The 21,341-nt window shown below is 37.5% G+C and overlaps 2 protein-coding genes across 2 annotated transcripts; both read left to right on the top strand.

Annotated features, from left to right (window-relative positions):
- Positions 1-3,885: 3,885 nt before the first annotated feature.
- Positions 3,886-9,924, top strand: HTR12 (Histone superfamily protein). The gene is made up of 7 exons (XM_022300857.2): positions 3,886-4,067; positions 4,220-4,260; positions 5,839-5,878; positions 6,039-6,163; positions 6,978-7,052; positions 8,347-8,422; positions 9,460-9,924. The coding sequence occupies exons 1-7, from the start codon at positions 4,016-4,018 to the stop codon at positions 9,513-9,515; spliced, it is 465 nt and encodes a 154-aa protein (XP_022156549.1). The 5' UTR covers positions 3,886-4,015; the 3' UTR covers positions 9,516-9,924.
- Positions 9,925-18,642: 8,718 nt separating this feature from the next.
- On the top strand, positions 18,643-19,957 carry LOC111023440 (uncharacterized). The gene is made up of 3 exons (XM_022300873.2): positions 18,643-18,660; positions 18,929-19,501; positions 19,620-19,957. Exons 1-3 carry the CDS (start codon positions 18,643-18,645, stop codon positions 19,764-19,766), a joined length of 738 nt encoding a protein of 245 aa, XP_022156565.1. The 3' UTR covers positions 19,767-19,957.
- Positions 19,958-21,341: the final 1,384 nt, after the last annotated feature.

The raw sequence follows: 21,341 nt of genomic DNA, 5'->3' as shown, positions 1-21,341 counted from the left end.
ACCATACAAACTTTACGTCTTCCTCAACCTCTCATCTTTCCCCTTCTACGTTAGTGCACGCTTTAAACTTCTTAATAGTCTTCTCGAAAGACATCTCAGCCCAGTTATAATTACAACACATCTCTAAATCATCCACAACTCCTAAGAGGCTATTGTCCAGCTTCAGAGTCCTCTCCCTCCCAAACAAGACAAGCTCCACAAACAATAACATTGATATCTTGACCGCATCAAGGTCATCCTCAAACCGCATCACCATGTACTTTGTCTCGAACTCGCTTAGTATAATGTCTACTTTGTCGTCGAAGTACAACTTTCGAAGCCTCTCGGGAGAAGTGTCCTTACGAATAGACCGCCTACTATATTTTAGGCCCATAATCAAATTAAATTCTTTCAATCCAAAGGATACTCTATTACCAAGCACGTCCATAGTAATTACATTTGGTATACTATCCTCCAACTCCCTAAGCAATAGGTTATGTATAAGTAGCCTGTTAAGTACAAGCTCTACGTCTAGCAAATGACCGAAAATGGTCTTTCCTAAACATACTAAGTTTCCTAGGGGTTAGTTTACTCTTAATAGCCTTGTCGAGCTCCCTATGTGGGATAGGCAGAGGGAGGAATCTTAGGTATCTTTTCCATTTTATAAACCTGAAATACAATAACAATACATACAAACTTAGTATTCAGTAAGCCACAAGTACAGAACCCAAACAAAAGAATAGTAAAGAAACCACGATTCTATCTAATTCTTGATCAAACCACGTCCTAAATCGTGACCGAGAATTATAGCAGAATCCAATTCCCGTGCGAAGTTGAACGAGGTTATTGATTTTGTCGAAATTCTCGATCACGATCTTGGCCATGGTAAGACCAATAATTATTCCAGAATGCAATTCCCGTGCCAACTTGAACGAGGTTCTTCGTTTTCTAAGTTTTCAATTGGACCACGATCATTACCGTGACCGTGAATTTCGACAGAACCAATGGTTCGTTGAAAAATCATGGTGGCACCCACCACCGTGGTTTGCGGTAGAAATATGACAATGGTTCGTTAAAACGGTTACCAGTATTTTACTTTTTTATTATCCAATTTATTAAATTATTGAAGGTACACAAAAAATTTATTTTATTTTATTTTAAATGTCTCATGTTTATTAATCCACGTTTTAGAAATGAAATATGAATTAATCACTATGGGTGGCATAAATGCCATTCAAAATATGAAAAATTATTTTTTGGAGAAATTTTATGTATTTAACAAATTTAACAAATTCCAAAAAAAAAAACACTACTCAATCTCCCTTTTATTTGGTTTTTAAAAATTGTGAGTGGTTTTACAATTTTATTTTTAATTGTTTCATGGAAAATATTTTGAATTATTAAAATTCATTTTAAAAGGGGAATTTTGTGTATTTATGGAATTTATAAATAAAAAAAAAGTCATAAAGAGAACACTACTTTATTCTCGAAAACTTTCATGCATTTGTGAGTTTTAGAAAAATTCACAAAATGGACACTACTAGTTCTCAGATCTGGTTTTTTCATATTTGTGGAAACAAAAAGGTTTTTTTTTTTTTTTTTTTAACTTTATAAAACTAACTTGGTGAAGAAATTAGTGTATTCACGACATTTTAAGAGGAAAGGAAAAACCTATGCAGAGAAACGTTACTGCAATTATCTGTAGATTATTCAAATCACAAAAATTAATGCATATCTCATACCTTCAAATTTTAAATAGAATAGACATGGAAAAAGAATTAGCAAATCGATTAAACAAATTCTACCTTTATTCCAATTTCAAATTTATGGAATTGATTTAGTAACCAAAATAGACGTGGAGAAAAAATAAATAACAAAATAAGATAGACAGAATATACATGGAAGAAAATATTAACAGAATACTAAACGAGACTTTTTAAAACTAAGAAGATATTAAAACACTCATATTCCATCCATGAAATTCTTTACCATAAAATAAAAAACATAATTAAATTCTCCTACCAATATCATGACATACATTTTGTAAATGTTAAAATACTCTTTTGTTCCCTGTACTTTTAACTATGGTTCATTTTAGTCCTTGCACTTTGGAAATGTTCATTTTGGTCATTGTTGTTAATTTACTGGTAAAAGAACTATTTGTCAATTAATTTTGACACGTATTCAAAGTATAGGAACCAAAATGAACCATAGCTAAAAGTACACGAACCAAAAGAATCCTTTTGTAAATTGAAAGATAAAGAAGACTACAAACCTTTAGTGAAAATTCCATGGAGATTTTTGGAGGAAGAATAACCCTGTAGGCTGTAATTTCACTAGATGAATTTTTTTATAGATACAGCGAACAAACTTAAAAGGGAAGAATTTGAGTAATTTAGTAAGATTTCAATCCTTCCTCTCTGACCTCTCCATTTCAAGAAATTTGCAATATAAATTTAGGGAAAAATGAAATAAAGACAACGTACAAGAGTAATAAGAGTAAAAAGAGAGATAGTGGGAGTAGAGTAAACGTGGGTAAAAAAATCCTTACCTCCTGTAAAGCACAAAAGAGGAGGCATATAAGAAAGTTAGGGAACTAATTGGAGGAAAAAAAATAAAAGATTGAGTTTTGTTAATGAAAGGGAACAGAAAAAAAGAATTTTGTTAAATAACGACTTGAAATGTAACAACAAAACGTTGGTAACTTTATTAATTAATTTTGTTATTAAATAAAATAGTTAAAAAAAAACATTCGACTAAAGAAATAAAATAAAATAAACATGCCTTTTCGTTTCTGTCTCTTTTTTAAGAAATAAGAAATATAAATAGTTATCAAACACATTCCTTTTTTTCTAAGGATTTTTTTTAAATAATTATTTTTAAAAAATAAATGACAAAACTAGTATAGATAAATTGCAGGGAAGGAATGCGATTTCAGGAAAGTCGCAGGCTTGGGCTTCCTAATATATTTAATATTATAAAAAATTTAATTGGTATAATTGACGCAAAATTATTATCAAATCGTGGATTTTTTTTAAATATTAGATGAAGGATTTATTAAATACAAATTTTAAATTTTTACGAAATTATTATACTTAAATTTGAAAGTTTATAAATATGTTAGACACCCTTTGAAATTGAAATACCTATAAGACACAAATTGGAGATTAGAGACCTATTAGATACTTTTTAAATTTAAAGATCTACCGGACATAATCTTAGTTTAATTGAAGTTTGAATGGTGATACTTATATAAATTGTAGTGTTTTTTTTTTCTTTAAACATACTGTGACTTTATTTTAAAAGTTAATAATTATAAAATTTGATACTACAACCATTCGTTTTATAATATAAAAACACGAAAATACAAGTTTATAATTCATCGAATTGATTTTTATCCAATTGTAAACTTTCAAAACTTTAAATGATATTTTAATCTAAATTTAAAATATAATAACAAAAATAAAAAAACACTTAATCACATCTTAATTAAATTTTGCAATATTAATAAAATAACAATATAAAAACAAAAATAAAAAATAAAATAAAAAGATTGGAGTCGCCTGCAATGTATGCGACTTCAACATAAAAAAAATAAAAAAGCGGAAGTCGCGTACGATGCAGGCGAAAATCGCCTACAATCTATGCGACTTCTACTTACTCACCTGCCACGTCAAATACACGTTTGCACGAAAATCGTAAACATTGTATACGAGTTTTGACTTTCCTTCTGACCAAACCTACTTTTGTTAATAGTTTTAAAAAGCTACTTTACTTTTGAATTTATCTATTTAAATTGTATTTATTTTGTTATTATTTTTATAATTTATTTTTAAAACTAGATTATTTTAAAATTTTATCTTTTTCTAGAAAAATTAGGAACGGCCGGAACGAGACCTGTGTTTCACCCCATTTTTGAAATAAACGAAGAGGAGCGAAGTGTAATAGAGGGAAATTTTGTTGAGTCACTTCTTTTCTTCTTCTCCTCTGATCAGCCAAATTTGAGCAAGCTCTTTCTGCTTTTAACTTCGCGTCAATGGCGCGAGCCAGGCATCCAGCTCAAAGGAACGCAAATCGCAAGCCACTAGGTTCTCCCTCTCTCTTCTACACGTATGCTCGCAACAATTTGTGTTTATTTTTTACGTTTTTGGATGTTGGGGCAGCAATTTTCCGGCTCTTGTCTCTGTTTTTGAATTTCTCCTATTTCTCACAGCTTCTCGTTCTCTGTGTAAAATCGTAGGTTCTGGAGTTGCACCGTCTTCCCCAGCTGGGCCATCGACGGTATCTCTTTCTTGCTATCTGTATCAATGTTAAGCTTTTTGCTTTTCGTGCTGTGACTTCAGTGAATGTTTACTGAATGTAGCTTCTTTCACTCTTCGACAATGTCTCTTTCTTTGGTTATGTATGATGGAAAAGGAGTTAGTGAGATTTCAGGTCATGGGTTTGTGAAATCTGGTTTCAGCAGCTGAAACGGTGACTTAAGAACTTTTGGAAATGAGAATTTGCCATTATTTTCCATTTTTGACGTACATTTTCTGCTCCAAATTAAGGAAAAAGAACCTCATGTCTTCCTCATCATCTTGCTGAGAAGAGAGAATAAATTATTAAATTTTGGTCTCATAGGTTTTCGCCCCAGTGTTCTATGTGGCAAAGGTGAGGTTAAATGGCAATATTAAGTTATCTACTTGCATTTCAAGTTTCCGTTCTTAAATGCATTATTGGCCTCACTCAGCAAGTTTGCTTCGATGAGATCTCAACCATAGTATATGTGGTGGTCGAATGGCCAAAATCAAATGATTTTACTTTACCCAAAGCCGTGCTTGCCTTCTAGAAGTTACTCCACCAGTCAAGCCATTCATGAATGGTTAAAGGGTTTAGGGTTTAGTTTAGATGATCAATAAAGAAAAGTAAAAGGGATAGAGTTGGGTGTCCAATAATGCATACATGGTTTAAAATGAAGGTCTCGCTGCCCTTCATTTTGGACCACCTTTTCACCCACTGCCCTTTTGCGTCTAGAAGCTTGTATTTCATTTTAAACCTCTTTGGCATTTCCATTTGTCTTCCCAAGCAGATTGAGGATTGGCTTTCAGAAGTCCTACAAGGCTGGTGGCTCCCTAAAGAGGCTAAAGTTGTGTGGAACTGTGCCTCAAGAGCTCTCCTATGACATCTATGGTTAGAAAGGAACGCCTGGGTTTTCGAGGACAGATCTACTCTTCTTCTTGGTGGTGTACTAATTAGAGGAAATTCTTTTTTAATTACAACCTTTCCTTGTTCATGAGCAATTGGAAAGCGTTTGTCTAGTTTCAGTTGGGTGGGGTTCCCTCTACCCCAGCCCCTAGCTTGTTTCCCCTTTTTTGTTTATTTTAATATGAAAGTTTCTTATCCAAAAAAATAAAAGGAAGGTCTCACTTGAGGAAGTATGTTGTCTGGTTGGGGTTGTTTGATATTGCATCAGGCTACCCAAACTTGTGACAAGATTTCTATTTGTGAGGATGTAGCTTTTGCAACCCATGATGTGGGAGACTTGGTTCCATATAGCAATTTGGATTTGATTAGAGAACATCTTATGTCTACAACTCTCAATTATACTTAGAGGGATTCCCTAATTAGAAAGAAAGTCTTTTCCATAATTTTCCATTAAGGTACATAGGCTGATGCAGCCGGCAGTAGATGCGCTAGAGTACACAAGGAAAAGAACTTCCCAAATGGATGTACCTTGCCTTGTTAAATTACAGGGTTTGGAGTTGCTACAAGTTTTATTTTTAAAGCCTATGGTTGTAGAGAGCTTGCTTTGAATACTTCGGTGCAATTAATTTTATATAATTGACTAATCATTATTTGTTTCCTTGAAATGTAAAGCCACTTGGTGGAAGAACACAAAATGTGAGGCAAGCTCAAAGTGAGTTCTTCCATTCACTCTTTTTTTCACCTTTGTTTCAATAACATTTTGATTTTGGTTATAGTGATGCTGTCCGAATATGCTTCTTCAACTAGCTTGTTTTATGTTACGTCTTATTTCTAGTTTTTTATTGCTTAATTATTATTATTTTTTATTATAGGTCCACCAGCAAGGACATCTGGGAAGAAAAGACGGTTCAGGCCAGGGACAGTTGCATTGAGGGAAATTCGGCAATTCCAAAAGACATGGAATCTGCTAATTCCAGCTAGCAGTTTCATCCGAGCAGTGAGTTTGTTTTCTTGTGTTCAGTTGGATACAAGGAGACCCTTGCATTTCTGTTTTCACTAACTGATTAAGTAGCAAAAGGTAGTTAGCCCCTGGCTCAATTACTAGATAATAGGAATATGCATTCTCCGTGTAGAGACTCTAGACGAATGAAACTCCAAATATGAGAAACAATTCAAGAGAAAAGTCCCATATTTGGATTCATACTCCCTCCCGACGAGTACTTGTAACCTAGCTTGTGACACAGTTATATAGAATGATCTTAATGCAGTTTAAGGATGCTATGTGATTTTTTAGATAGCCAATCTTTTATGTTTCCTATTGCATGGCAGTATTGGTGCATTTATTCCTTTTCTAGTTTACTTTATATATTTCTTTGATTGTTTCTTTTGGATGGAAAATAGAACTTCAATCAAGAAATGTGGAACTTCACAGGAGCTACCTACCAAAGATAAAATCATACAGAGTCACACTGGGAATGAATGGTCAGAAAAGTATACTTAACAAAAGAACCCTATACTTAGCTTTGCAGATAAAAACTTCAATTACCCATAATAAAAAGGAAGCGGATACCAAGAAAACTTAGTTGTTGAAACCCATAGTAGGGCATTGAAATCTGCTAAGCCCCAGTCCTCATGCCATACACAATAGCTAGACAATCAGCTTGACGAAAAGAATCCCCTTGTTCTCAAATGGGGCTTTGTTAGCTTTGAGTTCTTAAAGAGCAACACATTAAGTACTCATTTTGTACTTAATCAATATGTGTTTCTTTTGATATTTTATCATGTGATGGTGATATTTAAAACCTTTGTAGGTAAAAGAAGTAAGCTACCAGTTAGCTCCAGAGATTACGCGGTGGCAAGCTGAAGCTTTAATAGCTCTTCAGGAAGTAATTGCTTCTTTTCTATGGCTTTAGTTAGCCTTGCTATATCTGTCTACATTAATGAGAAGAATTATGTCCTCCACTTTGAATTTACTAGGAAGCAGCTTCTGTTCCTTTATACTACGCTCTCTTTTTTGGAAATGACATTTGGAATTTCAAGCTAATAATATTTTTCTGATTGTTGCAACTTGTCATTCTATCATGTCCAGCAGTTTGTTGACACTTTTTGCTATTTGTTAAGTATGTTCTAAATTTTTCTGTGAAATGTGCACTCTAAATGATTCTCCTTTATTTGATTTCTTTGCATAGCAAATTTTCTAGCCTCCTTGAGTTTACAGGATAAGTGGCATAGGATTTTGTCGCTGTAACTTACTAAGATAATTGAACATGAATTTCATTTATGAGAATGTTTTTTGTTGTGGGAGTGTGCTTGTGTTTTCTCACCAGCTATTGTTCAACTCTTGATTGATATTATAAGCTTTAGATCTTCTGCTTTAAAATTAAAATACCTTTGGTTTCCCCCAAAACTTTTCTGTTACGAAACATAGTAGAAATGTTGGTGGTTTTAGTTTATTGTCTTGGGGCTAGCGGTTGAAAGCATCTTGTGTGTGTCATGACTTTACTTTAATATCTAATTGTGCCTCTAGGAACTCCAGTAAGTACATGGGCAGTTTATTTTTAAGCTCATCTTGTTCTCATCTAGTTCAGATGGTTGGATTTGGTACTAAACTGTAAATTCTGTTTCTCTTTGATAAGTGATAACTCGAATCACATTGTTTCTTAAAGATGAGAACGAAGTGAAAATGTCAAACCTTTTCATGTTTCCTTTGAAACTCTGGTTTGGACTCGACTTTTCTATCTACAAGCATTTAAAATAAGTTACAAGCTTTATCCTGTTGTCAATTGTTTTAGTCTTAATTTATTCTTGTCCTGTTTGTATTTGTTCATTGACTCACTGTTTTATTTTTATCCATTACCTGTTGCCTGGGGCTTGAATACTTGGTGTCATTTACAATATATTATGGGCGAGTGAATTACCATGATATTTATTCTCACTTTACGTGTATGTTTTTATGATTTTGTTTTCGAGTTAGTTTCTCCAGTTTTTGCTGTTAAATAGAAAATATATTTATTCTGAAACAAACATCTTACCGGCCTTGTTCAGTTTTTGCTGTATGTGCAATCTCACTTTGTATGACCTGATTATATGAAGGCTAGTTGTATGAGTCTGCTTTTGATTCTGTTTTCATAAGACCAAGTAAAATTATCCTATTAAACTTCTTCCTTCTCTCATCTGTAGGCAGCAGAAGATTTTTTGGTTCATCTATTTGAAGATACAATGCTATGTGCTATTCATGCCAAACGTGTAACTATCAGTAAGTCAATTCTTTGTGTGTTTGAGTTCAATTCCAATTTTATTATGGAAAGCTACTTTTTCCTCGTCGAAGTATTATTTATTTGAATTCAATGCTAGAAATAATTTGAAGGTTTTCTTTCTTAAAGCATGAATTTACACGAATCAAGTGGTTCAATTTTGCAACCTTCTACCATATTGTTAAGAAATTGTGTGTAACATTACCATAGTTGTCTTGTACCCACTGCACCAGCTTCCTCCCACTTCGTTTTGGGTGATATTATCTGATGTACTATTAAAGAGATTATTTTTAAGAAAAGCAATTATGTTGAAACTTATATAGTGATTGAAGGCAAGAGCGAGTAGTGACTCTACAATATTGTAAAAATATACTTTTTTCTGGCTAGTCTAAGTTTCTAGCCGGTAACAAGAGTAAAGAAACAAACCAAGACTGTTTAATTATAATATTTGATCATTTCATGGTATGATATGAAAAATTGAGGTTTTATTTTGTATGAATTTGATGATTGAAGTAACTTTTGAAATTAGAACTCTAAGATTCAAATTAAAGATAAGGCACTAAACTGAAGAGGGAAAACATTTTTCCTTTCTGTTTCAATTAGGCTTTTGATGACGACATTTGATTTTTCTACACAATGGTCATGAATCCAAAAGCAAGCTATATGGATTAAGATAGTTCGCTTCTTTTGGCCCAACATTGTATGCATCTTTAAATTGCTTCATGTCTTAGGAAATGATTATGCCATTATGGATTGTTTGCCTGGCCAATACCGAATAAATTTCTTTTCAATTAATTTTGGAGTCATCGTGATTCTTCCCTTTTCCTTCACTTTTTTCGTATTTGTACATTAGAACTGGATACTCCCAGGTTCGGTAATCAGTATGACTTGAAAAATAGTCAGATAATACACGTTTTAACATAATTATGAACTGTGTTATGTTTTAAGTGTCTGCCTCATTCTAGATCTTATCTGTGTTATTCCAAGCTGTTTGCTGATCCTCTGAATGTTATCCATTTCCTTTGTTCTTTCCATTCAGTGAAAAAGGATTTTGAACTGGCACGCCGGTTAGGAGGAAAAGGGAGGCCATGGTGAGAAGAGCTGTTTCGTTAGGAAGTAGCTGCTGTATCGACACCGACATCACCACATTAACTGGTATGAAAAAATTTGAGTTGTTGATTGATTGTAATCATTATAGAAATTAGGTAGTAAACAAGACCAAATGTAGACGTATTTTAGTCGCTTAGCAGTCACCATTTACTGACCACCTCCAAGGTTTCGAATCTGACTCGAAATATGGAGTTTGAATAGGATCCATTCAGCATTGATGTGGCCATTGGGGTGGTTAGTTATACTCGAGTTGTCATTTTCTGAATCTTCAAGATGAAGATCTAGGGGCCAACTACAGCAGTTACTTTATGCTCTGTAACTTTGTTTCATTATGTAATCAGAACACAACATTTTGGTGGCAGCCCTGCAAAAACAAGACAACATTTTCTGGTCAGATCAAGTTTGAACTGCTAAAAATACTATATTGTGTGTGTGGGAGTAGGGGGTGAGCATTTCCTTTTGTCTTGTGTATGTTTTGCCTGTAAAAGTTCAAAAGCGATCGATTAAAACGTAGTATTAGTCTACGTATTTTAGTCTCGATGAAAGCTTGGTTTTTCATTTATAGAAAGAAAAAAAAAATAGTTTTTGTATTTCTAGGTGATGATGGAAAATGTTATGATTAAGTTTCATATGTTAAAAATCTTGTGATGATTAGACTTGTTTGATTTTGTCGCATGGAGTATGCCAATTTCTGGTCTGGCATGGGTAAGGTGCAGCATGGAGTATGCCAATTTCTGGTCTGGCATGGGTAAGGTGCAGCAGCAGGGTGGGCGACAACTAGGGATGGCAATGGGGTGGGGTCGAGGCTGGGGGACCATCCCCATCCCCGATATATACATATTTATTTATTTATTTTTATAAATATTTTAGTTTAAAAATATAAACTTTTTCCTTTGAGAAAAGAAAAAGAGGTTAACTGGGCTATTGGATTTGAGATTTAAAAAAAATTAAAAAAAATTAATATATATATTAATGTTATTATATATAAAATATAAAATTTACTAAAATATTAAATGGGGATGAGGCAATGAGACCTCCCCGTCCCGTTGGGGACCTCGATTAGGATCCTTAGTTTGACCCCTCCCTGGTTAAATTGGAGATTCCTTGACCCAATTGGATTGAATATCCATAGAGATTGAGTTCTGCGGGCTTTTTTTTTTCATCCTCAGTGACAACGACTAAAGTAGGGAGGGAGAGGGTGTTTTACTTATTGTTGTTACTTTTAATTGTATAAGATGATGCCACATTAGTTATTTTTATTATAAAGTATGACACCATCTTTCTTTTAATTTAGCTAACAAAAAAATTGATTATTTCCAAAACTTTATGTGGTTTAATTTTAGGATTTTAAAAACTTAGGGATGAAATCCACCCATTGTCCAAACTGCAAGGAGATAAAAAAGGCATTTTACCATTACCAAAAGAGATAAGATAAGAAAAAAATATAGCATGGTTTTATGCCTTAATTTAAAATACAATGATAGTATAGATATTCGAAAAGAAAAAAATACAAAAGCATTTTCAAAAATGCAAAAAAAAGAAAAAGAAAAAGAATGTGAAAGGTATTTATCTATTATCTCTATAAAATAAATATTTCTAGAAAAATTAAAACTTAGTATAATTTTGAAGATTTTTTTTAGAAATAATTTTAAAGATTTTTTAATAGTTAATATATAATCAAAATCATTAAACTTCATTTTCGAAAATAAAACTTTAAAATTTCACGTGAATTGGATGCGTTTATTACCGATTGTGAAAAAAATAGAGCTTTACAATTCTATACCACTTTAATATTGGAACTCATAATGCATATATTGATCATTGCAAATGACAAAATAGAGGAAAACAACTAAATATATGTTATAGTTTCTAGTTTCTGTGTGTTTTTTTTTTCAAATTTGTTTTTAACAAGATCTCCATGTTCAAGACCATCTCTTCGAGGAAAGACCCGTTCTCAAGGAAGACCTGCTCCCATGAGGAAGACCTTCCGCTTAAGAAGGATCATCCCTCGAGGATGACATTCCTTCCGAGAATAAGCCCCCTTCCATCAAGATAGCTCATCCTTGCCAAAAGGAAGAGTTTTTATCTCAATTCATCCCAGCATAGAGGAAGAGCTTCCATCTCAACTCATCTCTACGTAGAGAAAGAGCTTTCATATTAGCTCGACCCCGATTAGAGCAAGAGCTTCTATCCAACAACTCATCCTCGGTTAGAGTAAGAGCTGACATCAAATTGTTCATCCCAACATAGAAGAAGAGCATCCATCTCAGCTATTCTTATATAGAGGAAGAACTTTCATAGCTCGACCCCGATTAGAGTAAGAGCTTCGATCTAGCAGCTCATCCTCGGTTAGAGTAAGAGCTGACATCGGATAGCTTATCCCAACATAGAGGAAGAGCTTCCACCTCAACTCATCTCTACATAGAGGAAAAACTTCTATATCAACTCGACCCTGGTTAGAGGAAGAGCTCTGATCCAACAGCTCATCCTCGGTTAGAGTAAGAGCTAATATCAAATAGCTCATCCCAACATAGAGGAAGAGCTTCCACCTCAACTCATCTCTACATAGAGGAAGAGCTTCCATATCAGCTCGACCCTAGTTAGAGGAAGAGCTTCGATCCAGCAGCTCATCCGCAGTTAGAATAAGAGGTGACATCAGATAGCTCATCCCAACATAGAGGAAGAGCTTCCATATCAGCTCGACTTTGATTAGAGAAAGAGCTTCGATTAAGCAGCTCATCCCCGATTAGAGTAAGAGCTTACATCAGATAGTTTGTCCCAACATAGAAGAAGAATTTTCATCTTAGCTCATCTCCACATAGAGGAAGAGTTTTGATAACTCGAGAGAGTTATTCTGGTATTTATTTGGGTGAAAATGTGCATTAAAATGTCAAAGTGTGTCGGTTTTAGGTCATAATGAGCATGAATAGTGTTAAAATGTAAATTCTTAGCTAAATATCCTTAGTCTTGAGAACTCTGGCCAAAAACAGCATAAACTCTCGTATTTGTGGTTCATTTGCACAGATTTTTAAAGAGCTAAGAAGAGAAGGAAGTGCTAAACTAGAGAAGAGTAGTCAAAGCATTTTCAAGACAGAGCATATAAAAGCTGGAGCATAGCGATGCAGCATGGAGTGACCGTACAGTTAATTCCAAAAACACGGGATTTACCGTGTCCGTACAATTTTCGGCTGGGTTCCCTAAATTTAGAACTCGATATAAAAGGGGCATGTTGCCCTAACCGCCAGACACACAGAGCCCAAGGGAGACAAAATGTGAGGGCCGAAAAGACCAAGGAAGGGAATATACCCATTTTCGGGAGGAGAGCTGATGCCAGAAAGGGGAAGCTCGTCTGCTGCTTTGCGCTGACTGCTCTTCTTTTCTGTCATTTAGCTAATTTTCTGGTATGGGTTGTATTTCTTCTTCTTCCATTTTGCTCTTTTTCACTCATTATGAGCTAAACCCCATTTCGAGGGAGGTTCATATGCTGTAACTGACTTGAGATCGGATCTCTAGCTGCTACATTTGTTTTTAAGCAAATCTGAATTTATTTCTTAAATCTTTGCGTTACTGTTGACCGCTGTTTCGTGTACCTCTCCTCAAGTGTGTGACTCCCGAAGAAGGCCTTTACATTCTTAGGGAAGTTCATGAAGGGGTGTGTGGAAACCACTCTGGCGCCAGGTCGTTGTCGGCCAAGGTGGTTCGACAAGGGTACTATTGGCCCAGTGTCGAGCAGGATGCAAAGCAGTTTGTGAAAGCTTGTGACAACTGCCAGCGTTTCGCAAACATTATCCATCAACCTCCCGAACTGCTCACCCCCATCTCGGCCTCATGGTCATTTGCGCAATGGGGGGTGGACATCATAGGTCCTTTTCCTCTGGGCAAAGGACAAACAAAGTTCGCCGTTGTCGCTGTGGACTACTTCACTAAGTGCGCTGAAGCCGAGGCACTATCCCACATCACAGAGTCCAGAGTCACATCGTTCATATGGACAAACATTGTGTGCCGCTTTGGCATACCAAATGCTATCGTGACGGACAACGGAAAACAATTTGACAATGCAAAGTTCAAGGACTTTTGCAGAAAACTTGGTATAAGCCACCTCAGTTCGTCCCCTGCGCATCCAAAAGCGAATGGACAAGTTGAAGCAGTAAACAATATCATAAAGCGAGGACTAAAGCTAAGGTTGGACTCCAGAAAGGGAAGATGGGCCGAGGAGCTACCTGAGGTTCTGTGGTCATATCGAACCACCCCACGGGAGTCAACTGGCGAAACTCCATTCTCATTAGCCTTTGGTTCCGAAGCTGTTGTACCAGTCGAGATCGGCATACCAACAGACAGGGTAGAACAGTACAAGCCAACAAAGAACGAGGAAGAGCTACTTCTTAACCTGGACTTATTGGAAGGAAAAAGGGAAATGGCTCAACTGCGCTTAGCAGAGTATCAGAACAGAATGGCCAGACATTACAATGCCCGAGTTCGACCTTGAAGCTTCCAAGTTGGACATTTAGTCTTAAGAAAAATTCAGAGTCATGTCGGCTCCCTTGACCCAAGTTGGGAGGGACCATTCGAAGTCAAAGGCATAGTCCGACCTAGAACTTATATGCTGGCTGACCTGGAAGGAAGAGTGCTTGCGCATCCATGGAACGCGGAGCACTTGAAGCGCTATTACCCCTGAAATGTCAAAATAGTCCCAAAATGGGCTTGTAAAAATTTTCAAGGGGCGGAACTTTCAATAAATGGGGTTATTTAATTTCATAACTCCGAGTTCGATTAGAAATTAAATGGGGGCCACGGACTCCCATAAGACTTAAAATCGGCAAAATAAGGGCAAAAATTGATCAAATTCGATCCTCAAAACCCACGGGTTCGAGGTGCGATGTCAAAATCAATTACGAACCAAAATTCAATCCTTTGAACGCTTAAGTTAAAGGTGCGATGTTGAAGGTTCAAGAAATTCAATCCTCTAAACCTACGGGTTTGAGGTGCGATGTGAATATTAACTATGGACACAAAATTCAACCCTTTGAATGTACAAGTTAAAGGTGCGATGTAGAAAGTTCCAATTGCTTAGTGTTCTTTCGGACTTCCAAGTTCGAGGAGAAATATCAAAGATTAACAAAAGAAACTCTCAAATTCAAACCTTAGGTAAGAGGTACGATGTGAAAAGAGTTATCTTAAAGCTTAAGCCCAAAGTTAAGTTAGAGGTGCGATCCTTTAAGTTAGAGGTGCAAGATGAATTTATTCATTTGTAAGTTCCAACTTGCAAAAGCAAGATTAAAAGCCTAAAAGAAGAAGTAGTAGAAGAACAAATGGAAATGGAGAATTAGAAATTTCATTAATCAAAAGGGGAGAGCCAAGACTTATATACCTTGTAGCCCAGCCTAAAGGCTTACAAAAAAAAAAAAAAAAGCTAATGAGACTCAGCCGCTCCTGAGGTGAGAAGACAGCTCGCCTTGAGAACCTAGAAGGTTGACCTCCTGAGATTCGTTCTGCTAGGAAGGGACTCCTTCTTGGGTGGTGCCGACCTCAGTAGGTTCCTGACTTCGGACCTCGTCTTCCTCCAGGTCGGAGTAGTCAGAGTCCAGATCTCTGACATATTTGTCCACTAGGTATGCAGGACCTGGGGTGCCATTAGGCCCAGAAGCCCATTTCTCAGCGTACCTCTTCTTCAGATCGCCGAGGTCGACCTGGAGGTGTGGCATGTCAGCAGCAATCCCCTTCATCAGGAATTTGAAGCCTGCGTCGCTGAAGTCCTTGGCAAACCCGTCAAAATCTGGGTGTTGCCTGAAAGCTGCTTCAAGAAGAGTTCCATTAGAAAGACGCTCCTTCTCCGCCTTCAACTCGGCAGTAAGACGCCCAATTGTAGCGTCTTTCCCTTCGAAGGCCTGGAGCAGGACGTCCTTCTCTTTAAGGAGTTGGAACTTCTCCTTCTCCAGCCCCTTAGTGATAGCGTGGGCAGCTCGGAGGTGGGCCTTGTGCCTTTCATCCTCCCTCTTCAGCAGCTCGGCTTTGGCTTCAACCTCAGCCCTCAGTATGTCCACCTCGCTCCGAGCCTTCAGCAGCTCGCCCTTGAGCGTAGTGGCAGCCTCCAAGGCAGCAGAGGAATTCTCCCTCTCCTTCGCTGCCAAGGCCTCCCTTCCATCCAGCTCGGCCTTGATCATGACTGCTGAATGGATGGAGGCAGTGAACGCCTGTAAGACATAGAAGGCGAGCACATGTTAGACCAAATCAAGCTATAAGACGATAAAATAAGTGCTAAAAAGTAGGTCTTACCTCGACGGCGTGGTCAATAGTCCGCTGCAGCATGGACCCTGGGTCGCTCACAAACTTGGAGGCTCTTCTAAGACAGCGATCCAAGCAGGCAGCCGAGATGCGTGACACCTGGTCTTTCACCCCGGAGCTCGACGGTTCCATTCTGAACCGCATCTTCACGTCGGATGTGCCCGCCATCCGAGCTTCAAGGTTGTCTACGAGGTCGGCGTGGCTTGAAGGCAGGGGGCCATGAGGTCCAACCTCCGAGGAGGAGGTGGTCTTCTTCTTCTTCTTCCTCATCTTCAGAGGAGAGCCCTCTCTCACCTCACGAAGAGGTGACAGTCCAAGGCCTCGGACTCGCTCCTCAAGCGCTTCTCCCTAGAGCGCTCCCCGGTAGAATCCAACTCAATCACCGGAGTTGGAGCTGCAGAAGATGGACCCGCCTGGTCCTGAGCTACATTCTGATCCACAGCAGGAGTAACTGGGTCAGAGTTTTGGACTGTCTTAAGGGTGTGAGCACGGCCCTTAGACTTACGTTTCACGCTGCTCGTGAATCCACACACCATGGCTGCAGTACGAATAAGAAGAAATGTTAGAAGTAAAAAACTTGAAGCTAAAATTGAGATTGAGATCGAACACGACTTACCGAGCTTGGAGTTTGGCCTCGAAGCTTCAATTGGACGAACTAAAGGATTGTAGTCCAATAGCCCTGATTCTAGCAGCAGCTTGTCGGTGACCAAGGTCCCGATCTTCCGGCCCCTTGGGAAGTTGTCCTTGTAGAATTTGAGGGTGTCGAAGGTGGCTTGAGCGAGCTCGGGAATCGGCTTGATCGATACTGCACAAAATAAACAAAAGTTCGATTTAGATGTGAATACCAAGAAATGAAAAGAAAAAGAAAATAAGAAAAACTCCATATCTAGGTTCCCAAACCTAGCAGGCACGTCAAAGAAGGGACGACCTGATTCGTCCTTTGCCAACCACTCTCCAAAGGCAAAGAACCACTTGCCTACCCATCCTTTGATGGAGGTCGGCCCCTTGACTATACCACTCGCGCCCTTCCTTGCGCACATATAGTACCGACCATGTTTTTTGGCTATCCTCTTGGCCTCAAAACACCCAAGGAGCTAATCAACACTTAGCAGCTCGGCCTCGTCCTCATCCCGAGCTTGCAACCAAAAAAGAATGGCTAAAGCAAAAATGACACCCCACCCATTGGGGGCCACTTGAGCAGGAGCCAGTCCAGTTCGGTTTAAGAACTCCTGGGCGAAAGGATGAAGGGGAAGCCTGAGGCCGTACTCAAACATCTTGAGGTAAAGAGTGACCCATCCCTCTAGGGGATTGTCAGCTCTTTCCCCTTCCTCCGGAATCCTAAGGAGGATGTCATTCGTAATGTTAAACCCCCTACGAAGGGGTCCAAGATAATGCTCGGGCATCCTAGAAGGGTACTCCAAACCCTGGCCCGAGGTGGAGGTATCACTATCCTCTCCGTCATCTGAGAACCTAAAGTTCTCTATTTCTTCAAGCTCGGACTCTAACCTACGAGCTAAGACCTCCCCAGAGTCACTTGGTTTGGGGGGCGAACTACTTATCGTCCGACCTAAACTACCCAAGCTATCGCTACTGGAAGGGGAAGACAAGAAAACTACCATGTTTGAAAGAAGAGTAAGAGCAAGAAGAAATGACTGACCTAGAGAAAGGGTTCGAACTGGTTTCAGATCGAACTCCAGAAATTCAGGAAACGTAAGGTTTGACCTGAAGTTTCGGGACTATTTATAGCTGATCAGAAAAACCTCCGTGCCGTACACGTGTAATCAACGAGCAGCTGGGATCTTCTCGGGATACGCAACGGCGAAACGCTTGAGTTCTCCGACAACCTGGCAGGTCGAAATGTATACCGCAACGGTCATATTCCCTCTACAAATGGAAAGTCGCCACGTGTCCAAAATAGATTCGAATGAACTTCTCTGACAGGTCGAGATCAAACCTGACAGAGAGGGGGCCAATGTTTGGGGGTAAAGATACCCAAGACACGTGGAGGACATTTATTCGTGTTTGAAGAAATTAGATAAAAAGGATTGCTTAGGTCCACCTCGGCCCCGCCGAGGTGACCGGGTTTGCCCCTTAAAAGATGAAGTATGGGCACCAAAGTTCGACCTGACTGGGGTCCGACCTGCTCGGAACCCGACAGGTCCGACATGAGAAAAGACATGTAACCGCCGGTCGTGTGTGCTGTCGGATCCGTCACCTATAAATAGAGGGCTTCATTTCACGCTCAGGTATCGAATCTTACCTCGAACTAAATAAGGAGTCCGATCTATACTGACTAGAGCGTCGGAGTGCTTACCCTCTTGTGCAGGTCCACTCTAGTATTCAGGTCGGAATCGGAGACCGGATTCGAGCTCGATTCGTGAAGAACCATTGTGCAAATTCCTGCATAAACAGAGTATTTCTTAAATTCATGGCCACATCAACATTCGAATATTCTCCGATCCGGTGAATATTGCCGTTATACGAACATTTTCAAGTGACGTTTGTATAATTAAGAGTAACTTTGAATGATTAATTAGAAAAAGAAATGTTAGAGAAAAAACAAAAATTATAGAGAGAAATAAATTTAAATATATATAGGATAAAAAATTTAGAGACATATTATTTAAATTTGGTTGAAAAACATTTTTAGTGAAGTAACGATTTAGTCCTTGAATTTTAGCTTGTAACGATTTAGTCCACTAATTTTAAATTTGTAACGATTTAATCCCTATTATGAAACATTTTGTTAAATTTCTTATACATTTAGGTCACGTTTACTTAAAAAGTAATCGTAACTAAAATCAATCGGAATCATAATGTTATTCTATTGATGTCGTTTACTAGAACTGTCTGAAATCAGAATCGGAATCAAAACAATTACTAATATACCCCTTTCTTCTTTTTAGTCAATTACAAATACGTTATTGTGCTAATCTATTCTAAATTACCATAATAATAAATTTTAATTTAATTTATTACTGTATTATTGATAGTAAATATTTCTTATTATAACAATTTATCTGATATTAATACATAATAAATAATTAAAATAAAATTACATCAAATAAAATATTTTTTATTAGAATAACCAGATTTTAATAAAACATATTATTAAGTTTTATTATTCGGATGAGGACAACACTGATAATGAAGAGGAAAGCGAGAAATCAGTCATCTTGAACAGTGGTTGTCAATCTGATTTGAAGGACACCGAAGGGAGCTCAGACTCTGTTAGCTGTGGTAAACAAGGCGATGTTTCTGGTGAAGCCTCGTGCGAAAGCCGTTTCGAGGAAGAAAAGGACATGGCAATGCAGGAAAGCATGGCATTAGTTGGATGCTCCAGTGAAAAAGCTCCTCATTCTGAATGGATTGATGTGGTTGAAATGAACAACCATACTACTCAGGGTGCAGATGTACCTTTTGCAAAGGCTGTTGTTGTTTCTGTCGATCAAGAAATCGAGGCTGTAAAACAGGATGCTGACAAGGTTGCGATTGTAAACTCAGAAAGCCGTCAAGACACGTCAGGTCCAAATAATGGTGAAACTATTGAAGATTTATCCACACTTCTTGAACCAAATGGCTCTCCAGTGTCCAAGTTGAGTGCTCCCAAAGAAACAGCTGCAAGTAGATGCAATTCAGAAGAAGCAACACTGAATTTTGATGATTTTAGTTCTGCAGCAGAAATGGAGGTATGTATGCTCAACAAGTCCAATTATAATTTTCCCATACCCCCAACGGTTTTAACGTCTTTGTAGCATTATAGTTCTCATAATAAAATAGTAAAAATTTTGGCTTAATTATCAACAGGTTCTTGGATTGGAAAGGCTAAAGAGTGAACTGCAAGCAAGAGGGTTAAAATGTGGAGGGACCTTGCAAGAGAGGGCAGCCAAGTTTTCCTTTCTCAAGTCTACCCCTTTAGACAAGCTTCCAAAGAAGCTTCTTGCCGCAAAGTAACTCACTGTAAATTTTTCTGATCTGACTTTTTACTGTTACCTAACTACCAAAATTGCAACAAAATGTAGTACGGTCAGTCGGTTGTCTCGTGAGATTAGTTAAGGTGCGTGCAAGTTTGCTCGGACAGTTACAGATCTCAAAAGAAAAAGAAAAGGAAGAATGATGTTACTGTAGTGGATTTTTTTAATCGACTGTGCTCACTTGATGTGTGTATTCGTACACTTTTGATAGTAATAATGATGATTGTGTTAATAAAAGAAGGTGGGCTACATTCTTTTGATAGTTACAAAATGGCCGCTTCGCTTGTAATTTCGACGAGATGTCGTCACAATATATCTTCGACATGAAAACAATACTTCCCCATCGAATGCCAGACACGTCGACACGTCGACATGTCGAAATTTTGAACTTTGGTTGTGTCATTACATCCATTTTGTTTTGTTTTTGTTTTAGAATAATGAGTATTATGTTTACCTCCTTATAATTGTATATATTGTATTGGAGTTGTGGCTGGAATGTTGTAAATATTTGTATGAATGAATTGACTTTTGTTTATGGTTTATATTCAATTTTAGCCTTGAACATGAAATGAGATTCTTAGAATTGGGGGGAAGGACTAGTTTGTTTATTGTATTAATTTGACTTTCAAATTTGTAACACATGAAACCTACTAATGTCAAAATGGGAGTCGGTAAATATAATATATGAGAGGAAAGTCGGGCATATTTTAAACTTAGACGTCTGATGCTTGAAATTTTATGGATTCCATATTAGGATCCCGATTATAAGATAGTAACAAGATAATTAACCATAGAGATTAGTACATTGATGAGTTATTTAAAAATCTTAATTACATAAAAGGATGTAATGTATAGAATTTATACATTTGTCATGAATCAACCTAAATTTAAGATGCAAAATTGAATCAACCTGAATTTAAGATGCAAAATTGATTAATTGATTAATTGGAAGGTTATAATTTGGATTAGCTTAATGATAGTTTCCATAATAAATTAAAATCCCAAAACATTGAAAAAAAAAAACCCTAAATTCCCAAATTTTGAAAACCTCCCAAAATATCTCCCCAATTCCGTTTAAATATTCCCAAATTCGAAATCGGAGACTTTTTCGCTTCCTCCGTCTGCTGCCATCTCTCGGTTTTGTAACCGTTCGTCAGTCGTTGTCTGACGTCGTCGTGACTGTTCCAATCTGACTCCGTCGTGTTTCGTCGGCCACTGTATCGGTAAGTTTCCTTTCATCTAATTCAATTTCCTCTCCAGTCGCCGTCTATGTACGTTCCCCGTCTCATTTTCCGTCATTGTACGTCTGCTTCAGTTATATCCCATTTTCTGTCTTCGTACGTTTCAGACCTTCATTTACCATCGGTGAACAACATTTCAGGCGACATATTCTTGTTGAACTGCTTCTCCTTTCCGGCATCGAGGAGTGGGTTCCTCGTCTACGGTCCCCTTTCTATTTACACCAATAGTAAGGTAATAGTCTTCTCGTTCGGTTTTGTATTTATGTGTATATATTGAATATATGTGTATATAACTTATATGTGTATATATTTTA

Source organism: Momordica charantia, assembly GCF_013281855.1.
Source record: "Momordica charantia cultivar OHB3-1 chromosome 7 unlocalized genomic scaffold, Mcharantia_2.0 BLBB01000007.1, whole genome shotgun sequence".
Classification (NCBI taxonomy): Eukaryota; Viridiplantae; Streptophyta; class Magnoliopsida; order Cucurbitales; family Cucurbitaceae; genus Momordica; species Momordica charantia.
Note: the sequence above shows the minus strand (reverse complement) of the source record. Positions and strands in the feature narration are given on the sequence as shown.

Coding starts and splice junctions, on each gene's coding strand:
- HTR12 (XM_022300857.2), top strand. CDS start 4,016: ATGGCGCGAGCCAGGCATCCAGCTCAAAGGAACGCAAATCGCAAGCCA. Junction 4,261..5,838: donor CCCCAGCTGGGCCATCGACG/GTATCTCTTTCT, acceptor TGAAATGTAAAG/CCACTTGGTGGAAGAACACA. Junction 8,423..9,459: donor TGCCAAACGTGTAACTATCA/GTAAGTCAATTC, acceptor CTTTCCATTCAG/TGAAAAAGGATTTTGAACTG.
- LOC111023440 (XM_022300873.2), top strand. Junction 19,502..19,619: donor GTTCTGCAGCAGAAATGGAG/GTATGTATGCTC, acceptor AATTATCAACAG/GTTCTTGGATTGGAAAGGCT.